Source organism: Choloepus didactylus, chromosome 5 (genome assembly GCF_015220235.1).
Source record: "Choloepus didactylus isolate mChoDid1 chromosome 5, mChoDid1.pri, whole genome shotgun sequence".
NCBI classification, from domain to species: Eukaryota; Metazoa; Chordata; class Mammalia; order Pilosa; family Megalonychidae; genus Choloepus; species Choloepus didactylus.
Window position 1 is genome coordinate 53,471,228 of NC_051311.1, and position 18,224 is coordinate 53,489,451.

Here is an 18,224-nt window from a genome sequence, read left to right on the forward strand (position 1 = left end):
GCTTACCAAAGCCTTTTAATTTTATAAAATGGAGTTGGGATTTCTAGCTTTCCTAAGTTAAGAACTGATTTTCTTTACTTCCTATTGACTCTTGTTTTTATAGGCTGCCTTACAAGTTGGAGGGCATGGAGAAAGGCTGCACCAGTGTCGGGAAGTCATGCTTCTAACTTACAAATCCATCCCAATGCAAGTGGATGGGGAGCCCTGTAGGTTGGCTCCTGCTATGATTCGGATCTCCTTGAGGAATCAAGCCAACATGGTACAGAAGAGCAAGAGGAGAACATCCATGCCTTTACTCAATGAGTGAGTCTGCTCCTTGCCTACCTTTGTTAACATAAAAAGCTTGGGGAGGAGAGCACACAGCATGTGCATGGTCTGGGGACCTCACTGTGTCCCCAGGAGAAAAGTCCAGGCAACTCAGCAGTTTAATGGTCTTTCTCATGGGAACATATATATATGTATTTTTTCTTTTCGTGTATTATGCAGTTAGCATACCCTTCTTTTAGAAATTATTATTCTATGCTAGGCAGATGGTTCTTCTTCCCTGCCCACTTGAGAATATATTTACAGGGACTAGTAGGAACTCATTGCAAGTATCTCTAGGGTCCCTAAAATGTGTTTAGATAAATGTGTCCTTGTTTTGTTTTGAAGAGGCATGTTATTAGCCTGCCTTTACCCAGGTCACTTGATGAGTGGTGATATCTCCAAATACAGGAGGTTGGAAGAGCTGGGTTTTGGCTTGCCTCTTTCCACATTGTGTCCCCTTCTGCATGTTAGTTATTTGTCCCTTTCCTGATGCCCCATTTCGGGGTCCTGTGTACTCTGTGTTTCAACTCGGTTTTCCCTTTCTAGGTGGCTTTCTACTATTTAAACTTAATCTGACCCACTAATTCTGCCCCTAAACAGAAGTGGTCCCTCCTGGACTCTTTTGTTTCTTAGAAAAAGCATTTTAAAATAAGGTGATAATGCCTAGATGTTTAGAGTTCATATTCATTTTATAGGGTTACCTTTGTCCTTATCCCATGAGTGATCAAAATATCTGTTGGGAATTGGAGAAAGATGGATATTTTTGGCATCTTATGACTAATATGACTCAGAATAAGGCCATTTTTGGGCTCAGCTTTGGGTCATTCTTGTGTCACAGGGAGAGACCCTTAAAGGAGCTCTATCTGTTTGTGGCCTGGGATGCATGGTTACCTACTTGTACTGAATGGCTGGCTTCCTGGCGGTGCCTGTGGAACAAGGGCTTGCTTTGCCTTGTACTTATTGAGTCAGTGTAACGATCTACAGAAGTGCCTGGAATAAACCAATGATACAGGTGCCATATCTCACTGCCAAAACCTTATTTCACCTCTCCTTCTGTTGTGGCATATGTTGAGGAATAGCATTAGACAGTGCTCTCAAAGTGTTTCAGTTTTTGGCATCCATTTCTAAGTCTGAAGCTGGGGTGAAAGATCCTTTCTCTCTTCTGCTTCCCTCTTTCCCAGAGTAACTCCAGACCACCCTGGCACTTTCCTAAGTCATTATCTGGAGGATTTGTTTAGTTGTATTTCTTGTTTTGCTTACATTTTGCAGCTTGTAAAACTCCCAGCTCATTCCTGATACTTTCTTTTTCCCCTGCCTTTACCTTCTACTAGATTAAATATACAAATGCCATGTTTATAATTTAAAAAAATAAAATAAAAGATGGGATGTCAGCAATTGTGTATGGTTCACCAACTTCCCTCTAGACATGTTAGAATTAACTCATGAATTATTGTTTTGGGAAAAATTGCTGGACTAATAAGAAAAATACATCCCTGAACTTGTACTGTAGCTCATGTTATTTTGAGGTCACTTGCAGATAGCTTGTTAAGAAACTTTAATAGAGCTGTAATCTGGGCAAAGAGCTCACAGTCTCATGCTTGGTGCTTTTATAATTAATTGTCTTATCAGACATGAAATTCTTCTCAGATGTTTAGTTTGAAATAGCTCTTGTCCTTGAGTTGAGGAATAATTTGTATTAGCTTACTAACCATATGGTTAAGCATCCTTTTGGACTTTATTCACATATGAAAACATGCTTTGTTTTTGTGCTTATGGCACGTGACATATGATGTGACTTGATAGGTTTAGCTGTGTAGATATTGAAGAAGCAACCTTAACTCAAAAAAAAAAACAAAAAAAAAAAAACCCAAAAAACAGTTTTTTCCCCACCAGGGGGCAGTGGTGCCTCCATCAGAGCAGCTTCAGTCCATACGAAAGACCTATGTGAAATGGCAAGAAGAGTATGCTTTTCATTTTTATAAAGTACACTATAAAACTTCTAAAATAACACAGATCTTTATTACTACTTATGAAAAGTTGTCATTCAACACAATAGTTTTAGAAAATCAGTAGAGAACACATTTTCAAAAGAAACAATGCCATATAATACTTCCTCACTAAACCTTAACTCCTCTCACCCATTGAGCATTTATTCACCATCTGTGAACAGATTTGTTTTTTCTATTTCATGATTTCATCTTGTTTTGAAATCTGACTTCTTCAGATGGTGTTCCAAGTTTAAGGGCAAGTTGGCCTTTAGATTTTTCGACATACTTTCTTCAACCTTCTGAGTCCTCTGAGCTTTTCTCTGATTCAACCATGGGTATGTATGTGAAGCTCTTTATTCCACCAAAGCAGAAAGAGATATTGAATGACATTTCTTTTTTATCTTTCCTTCCTTCCATCCTTCCCTCCTTTGTTTCTTCCCTCCTTCCTTCCTACTTCTTTTCTTCCTTTTTGCCAAGACAGACTATTTTTTCTGTTTCATTTGCTACTCTTTTCTCTTGCTCACTAAGGAGGATAAAGAACTGGTTTAACACGTCTGTAGAATTTTAGTTTAAAAACCCATGCATAGCTGTGTTTTCCCCATCAGAAGGGAATAGCTTTTTATTTCATCTTAAGGAATATTCTCCTTTCACACAACATAGTCACTGTGAATATTTCTCTGGGAGATTGTACTTACACCTGCAGTGTTCACTTACAGCTAATAAACTAATGAAGCTCTGTCTTTGGCCCAGGCTTTTTTCCTAAAAACTGAGCAATCATATCCAAATATCTTAATTGACATCTTTACTTGTATATCTCATAGCAACCTGAAATTACATGCTCAACTCCAGTCTTCCTTTTCCTCCTTCACATCCACTGAGCCTTTTACTTTCACATTTTGTATGAATGGGACTGACATTCTACTCATTCAGCATGTCCTTCGCCCCTGGAGTCACCTCAGACCCCTCCATGTTTACACATCTTATAGGCTAGCTACCAAGTTCTTTGAAATCTACCTTATGTTTATTTCCCAAATCTTTAATTCTCACACCCTCTATCCCCTCTGCTAGTAATTTGGTCTTAGTTCAAATTCATGTTAGCTCTCAGCAGCATTACCAAAATATGTTCATAATTCATTTCCCTGCTACCAATGTTTCTGCCTTTCACAAAATCTATCTTTTCTTATATTCAAGTGAGAATGATCTTTCTAAAAATGTAAAGCATATTTAGACCTTTTTGATCTTTGCTTTCTTCATCTTCTTCTCACTGTACTCCACAGATACTTGTTATTCCTGGAAGAGAAGCCCAACTCTTACATCACCATGCTTTTGCACTTCTGAAGCTTTTCTTGAAGTGCCCTCCTCACCACCTTTTCATCTGGCTAATTCTCACTCAGAGTTCAAGATGCCACCTTCCCTAAGAATCCTTTTATATCTACTTCCAGCCATTAGATACACCTCTCAGGACTTCTACAATGCTCTGGAGTACCTCCATCACACCAAATGTCAAGTCACTGGTTCACATGACTCTCTTCTCTGCTTTGTGGGAGGCCCTGGGGATTTCCTCTTAGGCTCTCCAGTGACTGTCATAATGTCTGAGACTCATGGTTACATGTTGATGAATAAGTGACTCACACATGAATCATATCTATAATGCTGCCTGTTATGTTTCTCAGAAATTATATCTAAAATAAGATAAATCCACCAAAACATTTTAAAATTTCATTAATATAAAAATAACATAGAAAATGTTTCAGGAACAGTTCACATTGATAGCTACAAGGAATTCCCATGAGAAACAGTTAAATATTAGGTCTTTATGATGCCAGTAGACCTTCATTTATGCAAAAAGGAAAAATAATTAATAAAAAGTCCTGACCAATCAATTCCATTTGCAGTTACTATAAGCAAACAAAGAGAACAGGCCCCATTGTGTTCAGTAGCTTTCCATTGGTAAGGAGCATATGGTTCTACTAGGAATGTGAACTCTAGTAAATGTCTTCTGCCCAAAAAATAATAGAGGATATTTATCTAGGTTCATATTCATATGCTATCAACATAACAAGCAAATAAATTTGATTATGTTCTCAATTTGAAGGAGATCAGAAACTTAACTACCACAGGGGTCTTAGAATAACAGTTACCCTGAGTTCACTAACAATTAAGGTTGCCTTGTGAAAGATACAGTATTATCTATCCAATGCAAGCTTTCTTGTTGGCAAACTTTGATTTGGACAACTGGATACCATCACCCTGGGCTGCTGAGTATTATTGGCGGTAACTGATAGTTCTTTGAAGATAATAAGGATAGACACAGCCTGAGCTGGAGTTAACTGGGTGGTGTTATGTGAGTGTTTACCCGCTTAGGAGAACAGAGGGATCAGTGAAAGCTGTATCTATTGCATTTACAGTGGAACTTTTCATGTGGTGCAAGAAAACAGAGAGAATAATTATGCAAAAGCGATGGGAACATTTTAGCTTCCTACAATCTAAATTTAGTGTTTCCTAACAGCTACCGAGGACTCTGTCCTTTACAACAGAAGGGAGAAAAGGGAGAGGTCTATGGTTTCATATTGTCTACCAAGAACTCAGTGATGAATTTAGGCTTTCTTAGTATGGCTTTCAGAGTTCTTAAAAAGCCTTTGTTGTTTAAAGGAAGAAAGTTAAAGTTTTTGTAGAGTCAAGGAGCTCCATCTAGTTTGTTCCGTGATGGTTGTCTTTTGCCACGGGTACCCTTCCAAAGCCCAGGAACCAGGAGGGCTATGTTAAAGGATTAAATTTACCTTCAGTCTCCTCAGAGATGAGTTTCCTGTGCCAGCCTACCACTCTCTAGTGTGCGTGTGTGTGCTGCTTCTTTGTGGGTGTCCTAAATGACCCAGGGCAAGAGAGGAACCTGATGATCATCCCTGAACGCCAACCCTCTCTGCCCCCATCAACTTCCGGTCTCAGTCCTGCCCGGAGTCAGCGCACCTGCCGCACTCGCTCCACGCCCGCTTCCTGTGCCAGCCTGTGGCCTGCCTAGAGCCAGCCCCTTCCGTGTGTCCTGTTGGCTTCGTCGCTACCACCTGCTTTTTGGACTATTTCCGTGGCTGGCTTTATTTTCCTTTTCTTTTCGTTCACTGTTCGGTGAAGCACTCATTCAATTTCTGTTTAAATTTTGTGTGTCTCTCTTTCTCTCTTCTGGCTTGTTCCTTGTCTGTCCACGCTGTTGTGCTGACTCTGTCTTCGCTGCTCATTCCCTGCTGCCTCTAGTATTCATCAGGTGCAAACTGCGGACCTGCGGAGAGTGTCTGCTCCCCCCGGCTCCTTCACCATGTGAGTACAATTCCGTTTAGTTTTTACATTTCCTCCTTCAGTCTCAACTCCTCCTTAGGGTTAGACTATCTGCATCCTTTGCCTTCACAGGTCTACCACACAGACAAGGGAGCTGCGTAATGGCTTAATTTCCCCCTTGATTTGAGGTGGAGCTGTGAAATTCTTTGTGTTCTATGTGTCTCAGTCTTCAGAAAATTAACAGTTTAATTGTTCGATTAAATACTTTCAGACCCATAGTTGCAGGGGGACAGGGAAGTTGTATAAAATTCCATACTAACCCTTTGTATGGAAAATTTGTAATACCATTATACCATTCCATTGCTTATGCTCAAGGATGACTTTGAGGAAGAGCCTGATGTCCTTGATTAATGGATGGGCCCCCAAAATTATGTGTGGAGTTTTGAGTGTCTGTACCTGCATATGTGCATTTTTCTGGGTTGAAATAAAAAAAAAGTTGTAATAAAAGATCAATGACCCAAAACTGTCATTGAGTTAGCAAAATGTATTTTTATGCATATTTAGTAATTTTATACTTAAAACTTTATTTTTCTGGTGAAAGAAATGAACTAAAAGAAGGTGATTTTTAGCATTTCACTTCAGAGTTTTCTTATTCTGTTGTTCCTGTCTGTAATGTCTTTCTTCTTTTCCCTCCATCTTACATATACTTATCTCATGTTTATTATGGTTCAGGTACCATTATAGGTGCTTTACATACATTAACTAATTTTATCTCCCAACATTATCCCTATTCTATACACAAGGAATCTGGGGCACAGAGAGGTTAAGTAACTTGCCCAGGGTCACACAGTTAATAAGAGGTAGATTGGGAATTAAACTCAGGGAGTCTGACTCCAGAGTTCAGCTCTTAAAAATTTACAATCTGCCTCCTCTCATGTATCAGAATACTATGTATTTCCCAGGGTCCAGTTGATTGATCAACACTTTCTCAATGAATTCTTCCCTGCTGACAGAATTAATTACATCCTCATTGGAGTTCACTATTAATGTACCAATTATACTTCTTAAAATTTAATCTGATATTTAACTACATTAATTTGTTTTCTGTCTGTGCCCTACACTATATTTAAGTTATTTGAGAGCATTCACTTTCAATATCCTCTTATACAACTTTGTGTTCCCAGCCCAGTTCACAGATCTTGACACAAAGTATTCTGAAAGCAAACAAATTTTTACACTGGTTGGTTGGTAGAATGAATGCATGAAAGAATAAATGTCTAAATAAAACTGAGCAATATCTAAAATATAGTGATAGGCCAAATTAATTTTTAAAGTTCAAGTATATTATTCTAGTTGTATAATCCTTTATTTGTGTGTTTATTCAAAAATTATTGCTTATTAAAAAATATTTTGTTTTTTCTGCATGTCAGACGCTGAGTTTTGTGCTGGGTTATCTAGGTATGAGTCCAACAGGAATAATTCCTACCCTTATGGATCTTAAAATTGAATGGTCAAAGAAACAATAAGAAAAAACATTTAAGTTCTAATCTGGAGAATATTGTTGGGGATAAATTCTTCATTCTTCTTAAGGCCAGTTCAATAAATTTAAGTTCAAGAATGGCTCTCAGTGATCATTATTTTCAGCAGCTCCACTGATAGATCAAGATCAAATAATTGAGAGTGTTGATAAAAATGCATGTGATGTTTCTATCACATTTAAGTTTTGGTGATGTTTAAGCTTTGGTTGTGTATCTTGAAGGTGACTATTTATTTCTTATTCCAGAAGTAGGTGATATAGTCAGATAAATTACCGTATTTGTTTCAGAAGCATGTAGCAGAAAGGGAACTTAGATGTGGTCACTTTAAAACTGGAATATTAATCTGAAAACATTTTGTATATCATATTAAATGATTCATGTTATAGGTATTATATACATTTAACTGAGAAAATATTTATGTAATACACATTTATTAAATCTGGTATTATTTTAAAAGTAGATACTAAATATTATCAAACAGAGCAGGGAACACAGGGAAAAGTCTAAGCACAAAATGAGTACTGTCTCTTTTTATATTTTAGTAATGGTAACTTTGCTTTGACCAACTGTCAAGTTGTTATTTGCTATTTTCCATAATGTTTAAAAATCATGTTAACATTGCTTTGGTCCTCATAAAAGTCGGGAGCCAAGCATCCTGAATTGAGATTATCTGATTTTCTTAGCTCTCTGATTAGCCATTCTGTCCTCAGAACAACTTTTTCTATACAGATCATCTTTCCTTTGGGAGGAGCCTCCCTGTCTGTAGTTCCTGACACAAATGTTGTTTCCTGAAGCAGCTTGCCATAATCCTTCTTTTTCTTTGGTTTTCCATTGACTTTTTTGTTTTTCTTTTTTGGTCATGACATTGACAATGTCCTGCATGTATTTTAGGAATCACAACATATTAATGTCTGAGCACCTGCGAATTTTCAGCTTTAAGCCAAATGGAATCCTAATGTTTTAGTTTTTGATCATATATGGCCAATATGAATTGCTGAATTTTAATCCAGTGTATTTAGTGGCCTCATTCAATAGGAAAAGCAGTGGAAATGGAATATTTAGCCATAAGTCTTGTGCAGTGTAGCATAATGAATTATTAGAGAAATGCTTCAAGTAATCTTTATAATTGACTTCATAGTAAAATCCTCATTAAAGGCCACATACATATGCTGCATATCAGAAATCATGAGTATTCATGCAAAATGTTCCAACTGCCAGTTGCTATTTACTAATGCAAAAAAATATGAAATTGCAAAATGAAACTTTAAAAAAAACAACAACCCCATTCTAGAACCCTTTTGATCTTTAGTAGCTATCTCTCATTAGGGTTCCATTTCCCTCTTGCTCTTCCACATCAAAATGGAATGATGTGAACCACTTAAACCAAATTCTTTCATTTTTTTCATTCATCTTTCAGTAAACAATATTTAATGCCTACTCTAGACACCAGGCACTGTGGGGCACTGGGGAGACAGAGATCAGAAAGGGAATGTCCCTGTCCTGGAGAATCTGACACAGCGGTAACAGATGCAATTATTTGGCCCACAATACAATTACGGTGCAGTGTGACAAGGATCTGACTCAAGGTTCTGGTTGTACTTCCAAAGTCTGAATGGCTTTTTTATTGAGTTTTTATTATATTTGTTTTTATTTTGGTATTTTAAATTAACATAGAGTAAAATTGACTTTTTTGTTTTATGTTTCCATGAGTTCTATGAGTTTCAGCACATGTATAGATTCATAGAACTACAACTCTAGTCAAGATACAGAATAGTTCCATCACCTCAAAAAGCTCTCTTACAATCTATCTATTTTTAGTCACATCACCATCCCTACATCTGGCATCTACTGATCACAATAGTTTTGTATTTCAGAGAACGTCACATAAATGGAATAATATATGTCCCTTTTTCAGCTGGCTTCTTTGACTCAACATGTCTTTGAGATTTACCCATATTTTGCATATATCAATAGTTTATTCCTTTTTATTGCTGCGTATTCTATCATGTGGATGTTCCACAGGTTGTTTACCCAGTCACCCATTGAAGAATATCTGGATTATTTCAAGTTTGGAGTGATTATAAACAAAACTGTTGTACACATTGATGAGCAGGTTTGTGTAAATAGAAGTTTTCATTTCTCTAGGTTAAGCACCTAGAAATGGGATGTGGGGTTATATGGTAAGTCTGTATTTAACTTCATAAAAAATTAACAAGCTGTTTTCTGGAGTGAATGTACCATTTTTCATTCCTTCTAGCAATATATGAGGGTTTCAGTTCTTCTACATCCCTTCCACCTTTTGATATTGTCGTTATTTTAAAATTGTAATCATTCTACTAGGGATGTACTATATTACATCATAGTTTTAGTGTGTCTTTCCCTACTGGCTAATGATTTGAACCTCTTTTCATGTACTTATTTGCCATCCATTAGATATTTTTTGGTGAAGCATCTGTTCAATTCTTTGGTCCATTTTTTGGTATATGGTGTTTGTTTTCTTCCTATTGAGTTTTGGGGGAATTTCATATATTCTGGATCTAAGTCCTTTGTGAGATATGTGATTTACAAATATTTTCTCCTTATATATATTTTTTCATTCTCTTAAAAGTTTTAACTTTTAACAAAGTTCAAATTATCGTTGTTTTTTTCTTCATAAAGCCATGCTTCTTGTGTCATGTCTAAGAAGTCTGTCTAATCCCAGGGAGTAAATATTTTCTTTCTTGCTTTCTTCTAAAATTTTTATAGTTTTGCATTTTATATTTAGGTCTGTGATCTGTTTTGAGTTAATTTTTGTATAAGATATGAGGCTTAGGTAGAAGTTCATTTTTTTTGCATGTGTATGTCCAATTGTTCTAACAAAATTTATTGAAAAGACTACTGTTTTCCACTGAATTGCTTTTATAACTTTAGAAAAAGTCAATTGGCCATATGTATATGGATCTATTTCTGGGTTCTTTCTTCTGTTCTATTTATTTATGCATTTGTCTCTTAGCCAGTAACATATTCTCTTGATTATTTTATCTCTATAGTAAGTCTTAAAATCTGAGTTGTGTTATTCGTGTAACTTCATTGTTCAGTTCCAAAATCATCTTGGTTATTCAAATTCCTTTGTCTTTCCATGTAAATTTTGAATCAACTTACCTATATCTACAAAAATCCTACTGGGATTTTGACTAGAATTTCATTGAATTTATTGGTCAATGTGGGGAATATTGACATATTTACTACTTTGAGACTTCCAATTCATGAATGCCAAATGTCTCTCCATTTATTTATTTATTTTCCCTCATTTTTTTGTAGTTTCAGCATACAAATTTTGTACATGTTTTGTTTGACTTACACCACGTATTCTAATTTTTGGAGCTATTGTATATGGTATTTTTTTTTAAATGTTAATTTCCAGTTGTTCATTGCTAATATAGAGAAATACAGTTTAATTTTTATGTGTTGGATTGGTATTCTGTGACCTTACTAAACTCATGTATTCATTCTAGGAGTTTGGTAGTTTCCTTAGAATTTTCTACATAGTCAATCATGTTATTTGTGAATGAGGATAGTTATATTTCTTTCTTTCCAATCTGTACATCTTTTATTTCTTTTTTTGCCTTATTTCACTGGCTGGTATTACCAATATGAAGTTAAATAGGAATGGTGAAGGTAGACATCTTTGCCTTGTTTCTGATCTTAGAGGGAAATCAATCTGACTTTCACCGTTAAATAAGATTGTTAGTTGTAGAATTTGTGTTGATGTCCTTTATCAGAGTAAGAAAATTATCTTCTATTCCTAGTTTAGTGTTTTTTTGAATCATGCCTGAATGTTGAATTTTGTTAAATGCTTCTTTCTGCATCAGTTGATGTGATGGTGTGCTTTTTCTTCTTCAGGATGTAGTATGGTGAATTACAGTGATTGATGATTTTCAAATATTGAACCAGCTTTACATTCTTGGAATAGACTGCACTCCAATCATGGTATATTTTTTTATATATTGCTGGATTTCATTTGCTAATGTTTCACTGAAGACTTTCTTCTGTGGCCATTAGGGATATTGTCCTGTGATATCCTTTTCTTGACCATATTTGCCTGGTTAATGCTGACATCATAAAATGATTTAGAATGTGTCCTCTCTGTTTTATTTTCTGGAAGAGATCAGGGATAATCAGAGTTATTAGTTTTTTTAAATGTTTGTTAGAATCTGCCAATGAAATCGTCTGAGTCTAGCAATTTCTTTTTCCAAAGACCTTTAACTACAAATTCCAATTCCTTTAATAGTTATAGGACTATTCACATTATCTACTTCATCAATCTTTTTGGAATATGAGCTTTTGGTTTCATTAATTTTCTCTATTATTTTTCTGTTTGAAGTGCCATTGATTTCTGCTGTTATCTTTATTATTTCCTTCCTTTTGCTTGCTTTGGGTTTATTTTACTCTTCTTCTTCCAATTTCTGAAAAAGGAAGTTTAATTCTTGATTTGTTTTAGTAGGCCATTGATTCAGTTGATCTCAGGCCACAAGTTTTGACTAATCTTCTAAGGGTGGTAGTTACAATATTAGTTCCATTTTCAAAGTCTTTGCAGTGTTACTCATTCTCTCTGGTGTGTGCACCACCAAGTTGCTGGTATGGGACCTGGTAGTTTGTCCTTAGTTTAGTTCTTGAAGTCCATGATATGTTGTTTAAGGAGGGGGTGGGGGCGGGGAGGGAGGGGAAGAGGGCTGAGGGAGAGCTTTGAGGCCTGGGGCATGAGAGAACAAACTAAAAATGCAAAGAGAAATGGGAGCATTTCTCCAAATTTCTCTGAGCATCCAGAGTCTCCTTTCCTGTTCCTTAAGCCAGAGAGAGAGAGCTTCTCCTGGATCGCTCTCTGTCTGTGCCCATTTTCCACTTCTAGGCTTTTTGCTGCCTCGAGTCCAGTCTGGAGTTTATTGGAGGGGGAAAGAATACCACCAGTTCAATGGTATTTTAAGTTCTGTTCTTATTCCCCAATTTGCTACTGTCATTTATTATCTGAGGGGGAGAAAGAGTATTCTGTACTTACTCCATCTTACTCAGAACCAGAAATTCTCTACTTATTTCTTAAGCAGAGAAATATCATTCTGTATCCCCTTCTTATCCACTGCAGTTACTCAGGTTGTGATTTAGCCAAACAGCAATGCTGCTCTACAAAGAGATCAGTATATTTTGAACTACAACCAACATTTTGTTAAATATAATGTGCCATCTTGTGCAACTGTTGAAATTTAAACATAAATATTATGTTTCCCAATGCTAAATTGTGTGGGCTTGATTGTTACTTTGGGGAAGGCAGAGTTAGTCACAAGGATCCATGAAAAAAAGTATGGATTTTCATATTTGACCACAACCTAAATATGATTCAGCATTCTAAAATTGCTTTCAATAAATGAAGACTCTTTAGTAAAGGATGAAAGGAAATTGATTTTCATTCCAAGGAAAAGGGGGTTACACTAAGAGACATGTGTTTGATATGTCTATTTTTGTAATGATTCTGTTTTAAGCTGAGCTTATGTATTTTATTGTTGAAAAACTACCAAGACAGAGATGAGACTCTTCAAGCTCCATGATTTAAAAAAAAAAAAGTAAATTTATCGTAGGTGTTTACATCTGTTTAACATTTGCATTCCCTTGACCTAGGGACTAAACTAGGTCTTATGGCGTGCACTTTAGAATTCTGTAATTTTTCTTTCCACCTAGTCACATCAAAGCTTTTGTTCTAAAATTTTCTTGAATTTGTTTATATGCTAAAAAAAAGTATGTTTATTTTAATACTGGCCCTTTAATAAGATTTGATCTGCTATATTCAAAACCCTTCAACTTTTCCTTTTTTCTTCTCTAAAAACTCTGTTCTACCATACTCTGTACTCTATCAAAGAGTACCAAAAACATTGCTAAGATAGAAATTTGCATGTATGTCTTGATGAACTAGGTTTATCTCTGAAGTAGTTGAGATGATCCGGGCATGGTCTATCTCAGAATGAATTAAGCTGTTAGTTAATTCACAACCTTCCTGAGAACCTTAGGATGAATAGCACTCCCAGGCCACACTGAGCCTCCAGAAGTTTGTTTCATGTCGGGACAAATGTCTATCCAGATTCTGATTTGTGAGTTATAATTTTTGGGTTGTAGTTTTGGGACCTCAAAACCAATATTGAGGATACCAGAGGGAACTAAGCCCTCAAAAAATTGTGATTAGGTTTGTTGTTAAAACTTTTGTTTCTACTGTTATACCTCTATAATATTGTATCCCAGATGATTATACAAGATTATAGATCTAGGATTATAGATTATTTTTATTGGCTTATATTTTATATTTAGTTTCAATGTACATGCATTATTTTTATAAAGTAAAAAAAGACAGCAACAAATGGGAATTTTTTAAAAGAGGGTAGAATTTAAATAATATTGAGGAAAATAGTTAATCCCAAATGCAAATTCCTATGTCCACAGAATTGAAAGAAATGCCATTTGCTAAATCTCAGGGTCAGATAGTGGAACATAAGAGTTAGCTTCAGGATTCCTGGAGAGCAAAAGATATTTTCCCTTTAAACCTCAAAGCAAAGAAAGCAGCAGCTTCTCCTCTTCCTTTCTTCCCTTTCTCCACATTTTCTGAGTTATTTTACTAGTGATTTCACTTCCCACTATGCACAAAATTTCTTGACCTTTAATTATACCTTTAATTATAATTTCATGCTGTTCTCTTCTTAATCCTCTCCTCTCTGCTTGTTTCATAAAACAGATATACCAAATTGAAAATTCCAAATTAAAGAAAATAAAGGCTATTAGGATTTCATCTCGTGCTTGTTTGCAAACTAGGCTTCAGGTGCGGTTTGCATAATGCTCCCTGAGAGCTCCCCTAAGTGTTTCCTCACTCTGCCTGGGCTTTCCATTCCTGCTGAGAAAGCCAGAGAAGCCTAGTGAAGGAAGTGAAGGAAGGCCAAGAGGCAGCAGGAGCTGACCACAGGTCTGACTGGGTGTCTTCCTGCTTATTCTGTAGCACCTCCGTACAACATCCTGTTTTGAGTGTCCAGGGGAGCCCTGCATCACCTTGTGTGGCACTGACCTTTTATTAACCTCCTTGCATTTCAATTTTTTCATATATAGGAAACATATGCAACTGGTCCCTGGGATTCCTGTCAGCTCTGAAGTGCGGTTATACTGAAGTATTAGGCATGCCCCTAGGCTTATATGACATATTTCCCTGAAAGGGATCTAAGAAATGAAGTAAGCAAGATTTGCCGTGGTCATCATGGGGCCATCCTTTACCCTCAGTGGGGAGGGCAGGCCCTGCATCGCTTTGGTGAACTTGAATAATGTTTCACACATCTGGCAGCAAGAAGCCAGCTGGATTGTGAGGTTTAGCCCTAGAGGTACTATGTGCCAGAGACTGTACTTAGTACCTTGCATTGTGATCAAATTTAGCACCCTAATAAATATGTGGTAACAATTGCTATTATTTCCATTTCATAGATGAAAAGACTGAGAATAAGAAATATTAGGAAACTTGACTGAGGTCATATGCTATTAAGTGATACAATTAAGATTATAGCCCAAGATTATCTGCTTTGAGGTCAGTATTTAAGGCTTTGAACTCTACTGCCTATACGACTTTCTTGTCGTATACCTATGAGTATATATCTATATGTATTTGTGGGTGTTTATTTCTACATAAATAAATATTTTAATCAAATCATAACATATAAACTTATCCCCTTTTTTAAAAAAAATTAGAAATGAATAATAACTTAGACTTTCAATTTTGCGTGATTCAAATCTTTGGTGTTGCAGGTTTGCAGTTCGAGCGTTATAAGAAAAATGTCAAAATTACAAAGCCTAGTTAAAAGTAAGTTCTAATACAGCTGAGGAATTTGGACAATCTTTTAGAATTGTTAGCAATGCTATTCATTCTGTGAAACAGGCTGGTCAAGAAGGGTCATGCCTGCATTTACAGTGGAGGGATCGCTCCTCTGCTCTTCTATTAGCAAAGGTAAACACTGGCTTCAGCATTAGTACGGTTATGTAAAGGCATAATACATTTAGTGTTCCCTCAGAATTTAAAATTGTATCTTACTGCTTTTAAAATTTATTTTTTAAAATGAATTATTCATGTCTGCGTAGGTGTGGAAACAGTCTACAAGTCAGCACTTCTCTTATAGCAAAAGGTCACTCCAAAAATGAAGTGAATATTTTCTGCAGGCTTTTGTTGGCATGAGGTTGCAGGGCTTAAGGAGCCATCAGGGGAGTCAGATCAGGGGTAAGGTGGGAGAGTTTGCAGGAAGGCTTGTGTGGGTGGACATGGAAAAGGAAGGGGGGAAGTTCGTGAGTGTTTCTCTTAAGAACCAAAGTATCTGACCTTAGAAATAGCATTAGTCCAATAAATACAGTAGTTTTATATCATTCTAGATACCTTGACATCAATCCAGCATAGATTTCCAAGTCAACTTGATGTTTTGGAAATCCCAGTCTTCTATCATGTATGTCCTTAAAAAACTAGTTGTAGGTTTAAAAAAAATGTGTTCTCAAAATGTACAACCCTTTCAGTAGGAATCATAATGGGTAAATTTCATGGAATTCTGTTTGTTTGTTTTTTTTTCCTGTCACCCACTGTGAAGTTTGATTTTTATGTAAGTTACTTATATTAATAGTTTAATTTTGGAAATCTTTTTTGAAAGACATTACCCTTTTATTTATAGCAGATTCATTTTATTTATAGAGAGGCTGTTGATGTCTTTGTCCCCAGATACATTTAATGTAAAATAAGACAGTTGAACAAGATGAATTTTTGTTCAGATCTAAATTCCTAAAGCATTGTTATAAAAAAAGCTATATTCAGAATATAAAAGGAAATGGGTGATTCCACTAGTCTTTGTGAATGAAATATTTATTTAAAAATAGACTCTCCACCCAGAGGAAAAAAAACAAATTCATATCTTTTGATAGAGCAGTGCAACTACAGTGTTATTAGTGGACTTACTGCCTTCAGGGAGAAAAAAACATTGCAGTTTTTATTTCATTGTTACACTAATAACTGTTACTATCTTCTGACATAGAGTAAGAAGAACATGTCAATAACAAAGAAATTTAGACCTTTGTTTTTTGTGTTCCAAGAGTGTGTTTATTTTGGATTACTTTGCAAAGGTGGTAATGAACGGCAATGTGCATTTCATTTGTAGCAGAGTTTCAAATAATTATACTAATGCAATTTTTTCCTGGTCTGTCAAAACACCCTGAAACAATGTACATGAAATGAAAAGAGAGTACATTTGAAAAACCTAAAAGAAAATACTTGTTGATGCTAGATTTAATTAAGCCTCAGAAGTTACCATCACAGTCTGTGTTGGAAAATGAAAATTTTAAAATAAACAAGTTCCAAAGTTGTAGTTAAAATATTTGACTAAAATGAAAGTGGCATTAGAAGCAGTACAAATGGAACAAAAAGGCCAGTTTTTCAGCTTTATATTACAGAGACCTGCAGTTGAATTTATTATTATTATCATCATTATTATTATTAATCATTCAGACCCTACTACTTTCAAGGGAGATGCCTTGCCTTCTCATTGGGACATAGGTAGATCTTTTGGTCTGATGGTGTTACGTTGGCCAGGTAAAGTACAGCAGTTATATATTTCCTTGAAGTTAAGGTCCTTGGCTAATGAATAAATAAGGATACTGATCTTGAGAGAGTCTTGATCTGCTTTAGTGTGGCAAGTGAAAGGGGAGGACAAAATGGACAGGCAAAAGTACCTTCGATTATTTTCACATTCTGTTATGACATTCTCAACAGAAACCATTATTTTCTTTGTCCTTCATTATTTTCCTGCTAGTATTGGTAGCATCAAAAATATTTAACTGGTTGTTTTGTGTTTCTTCTTCATCATCTAAGTAATTTATTAATCTACCACTAAAAGCATGTCTTAAGAAACTTCCTTTTCTAATCTATTTTCAAACTTTACAAGTTATTTTTATTGATTGGTGATTGTTGTATTTATGTAACTATCATATGAGTTTTACAAGTTCTGTTATAGAAATGTATCTTTATTCTGACCATTCTCTTTATACAGATAAGAAGAGTGGTTAAAAAAAAAAAAAAAAAAAAAAGAAAGAGTTCATAAAATCCCTTAACTATTGTATCAGAAATTAGAAAAGGGTGATTAAAAGTTTCTACCCAAAGGGCTGAATTGGCTGCGTTGGAAAGGAGAATCAGGTTCAGAGAACTCTCCAGTTCTTGTTTCTTGGATCTCTGATGAAGATAAACAAGGCAGTGGAAACACATCTGTATTACAAGTGGAGATAATATTTTCACCAGCTGTAGGTTGATAAATAAGAGAGTAGTGAGGCCATATCTTTCTCCAGAGCCAAATGTAGCTCACTACTGAGTATTCCACACTTTGGCAAGCAAATGTTAGCCTGGAGAAAAAAAAAAAAACAGTTTAAAACATAGCAAGATACACTATTAATCACCCATTAATTAAGGAGAAAAAGGATTTTTCAAATATTCTTTCCCTGAAGCCCTGATACTGAAAAAGTGTATGTAATATTTTATAAAATGTTTTATATAGAAAGCTGAACTCACTTAAACAAATATTTCTTATGTAATGCTAATTGATGTCAGGCCAATACTTGCTTTTTATTTCCTTGATATCAAGCAAAATGTTTAATTTTCTCCTTACGGAGCCTATTTCCTTGGAAGGCAGTCCTACTCCCACACAATTTGCAGAGTAGCTTTTCAACCTTTTAGTTCATGAGTTCCTTCCTGTATCAACCTACTTGGGGCCATGATGTTTCTCCACCTTAATTTGTAGGTAGCTATATTTATTTTCCCTTCATTATTGCTTCTTGAACTTTTTCTACTGCTTTAGTTATTTTTACTTACAAAAAGTTCTAAATTCTTTACTTTTTCTGTGGATAGATGAAATAAGCATAAAATAGCTTAAAATTACATTTAGTTAACTTTTTTTTTTTGTAAAAATATTGTTTTAATGTTACACATAGATGTTCACTCATATACTACCACTTGCTTAACCTAAGTGCTTAAGGTTCATGAAGGTGAGCAAATATACCAATAATCTTAAACCTAATTTCAGTGTCCTTCATGCTACATGTAAGGCCA

General features: G+C 35.5%; 1 protein-coding gene across 1 annotated transcript in view; it reads left to right on the forward strand.

Moving 5' to 3' along the window:
- The window catches only part of DGKI (diacylglycerol kinase iota), a 538,644-nt gene that overhangs the window by 335,811 nt on the left and 184,609 nt on the right, over positions 1-18,224 (forward strand). The window contains 2 exon segments of the mRNA XM_037836080.1: positions 104-303; positions 5,544-5,606. Of these exon segments, the coding sequence (XP_037692008.1) occupies positions 104-303; positions 5,544-5,606 (263 nt within the window).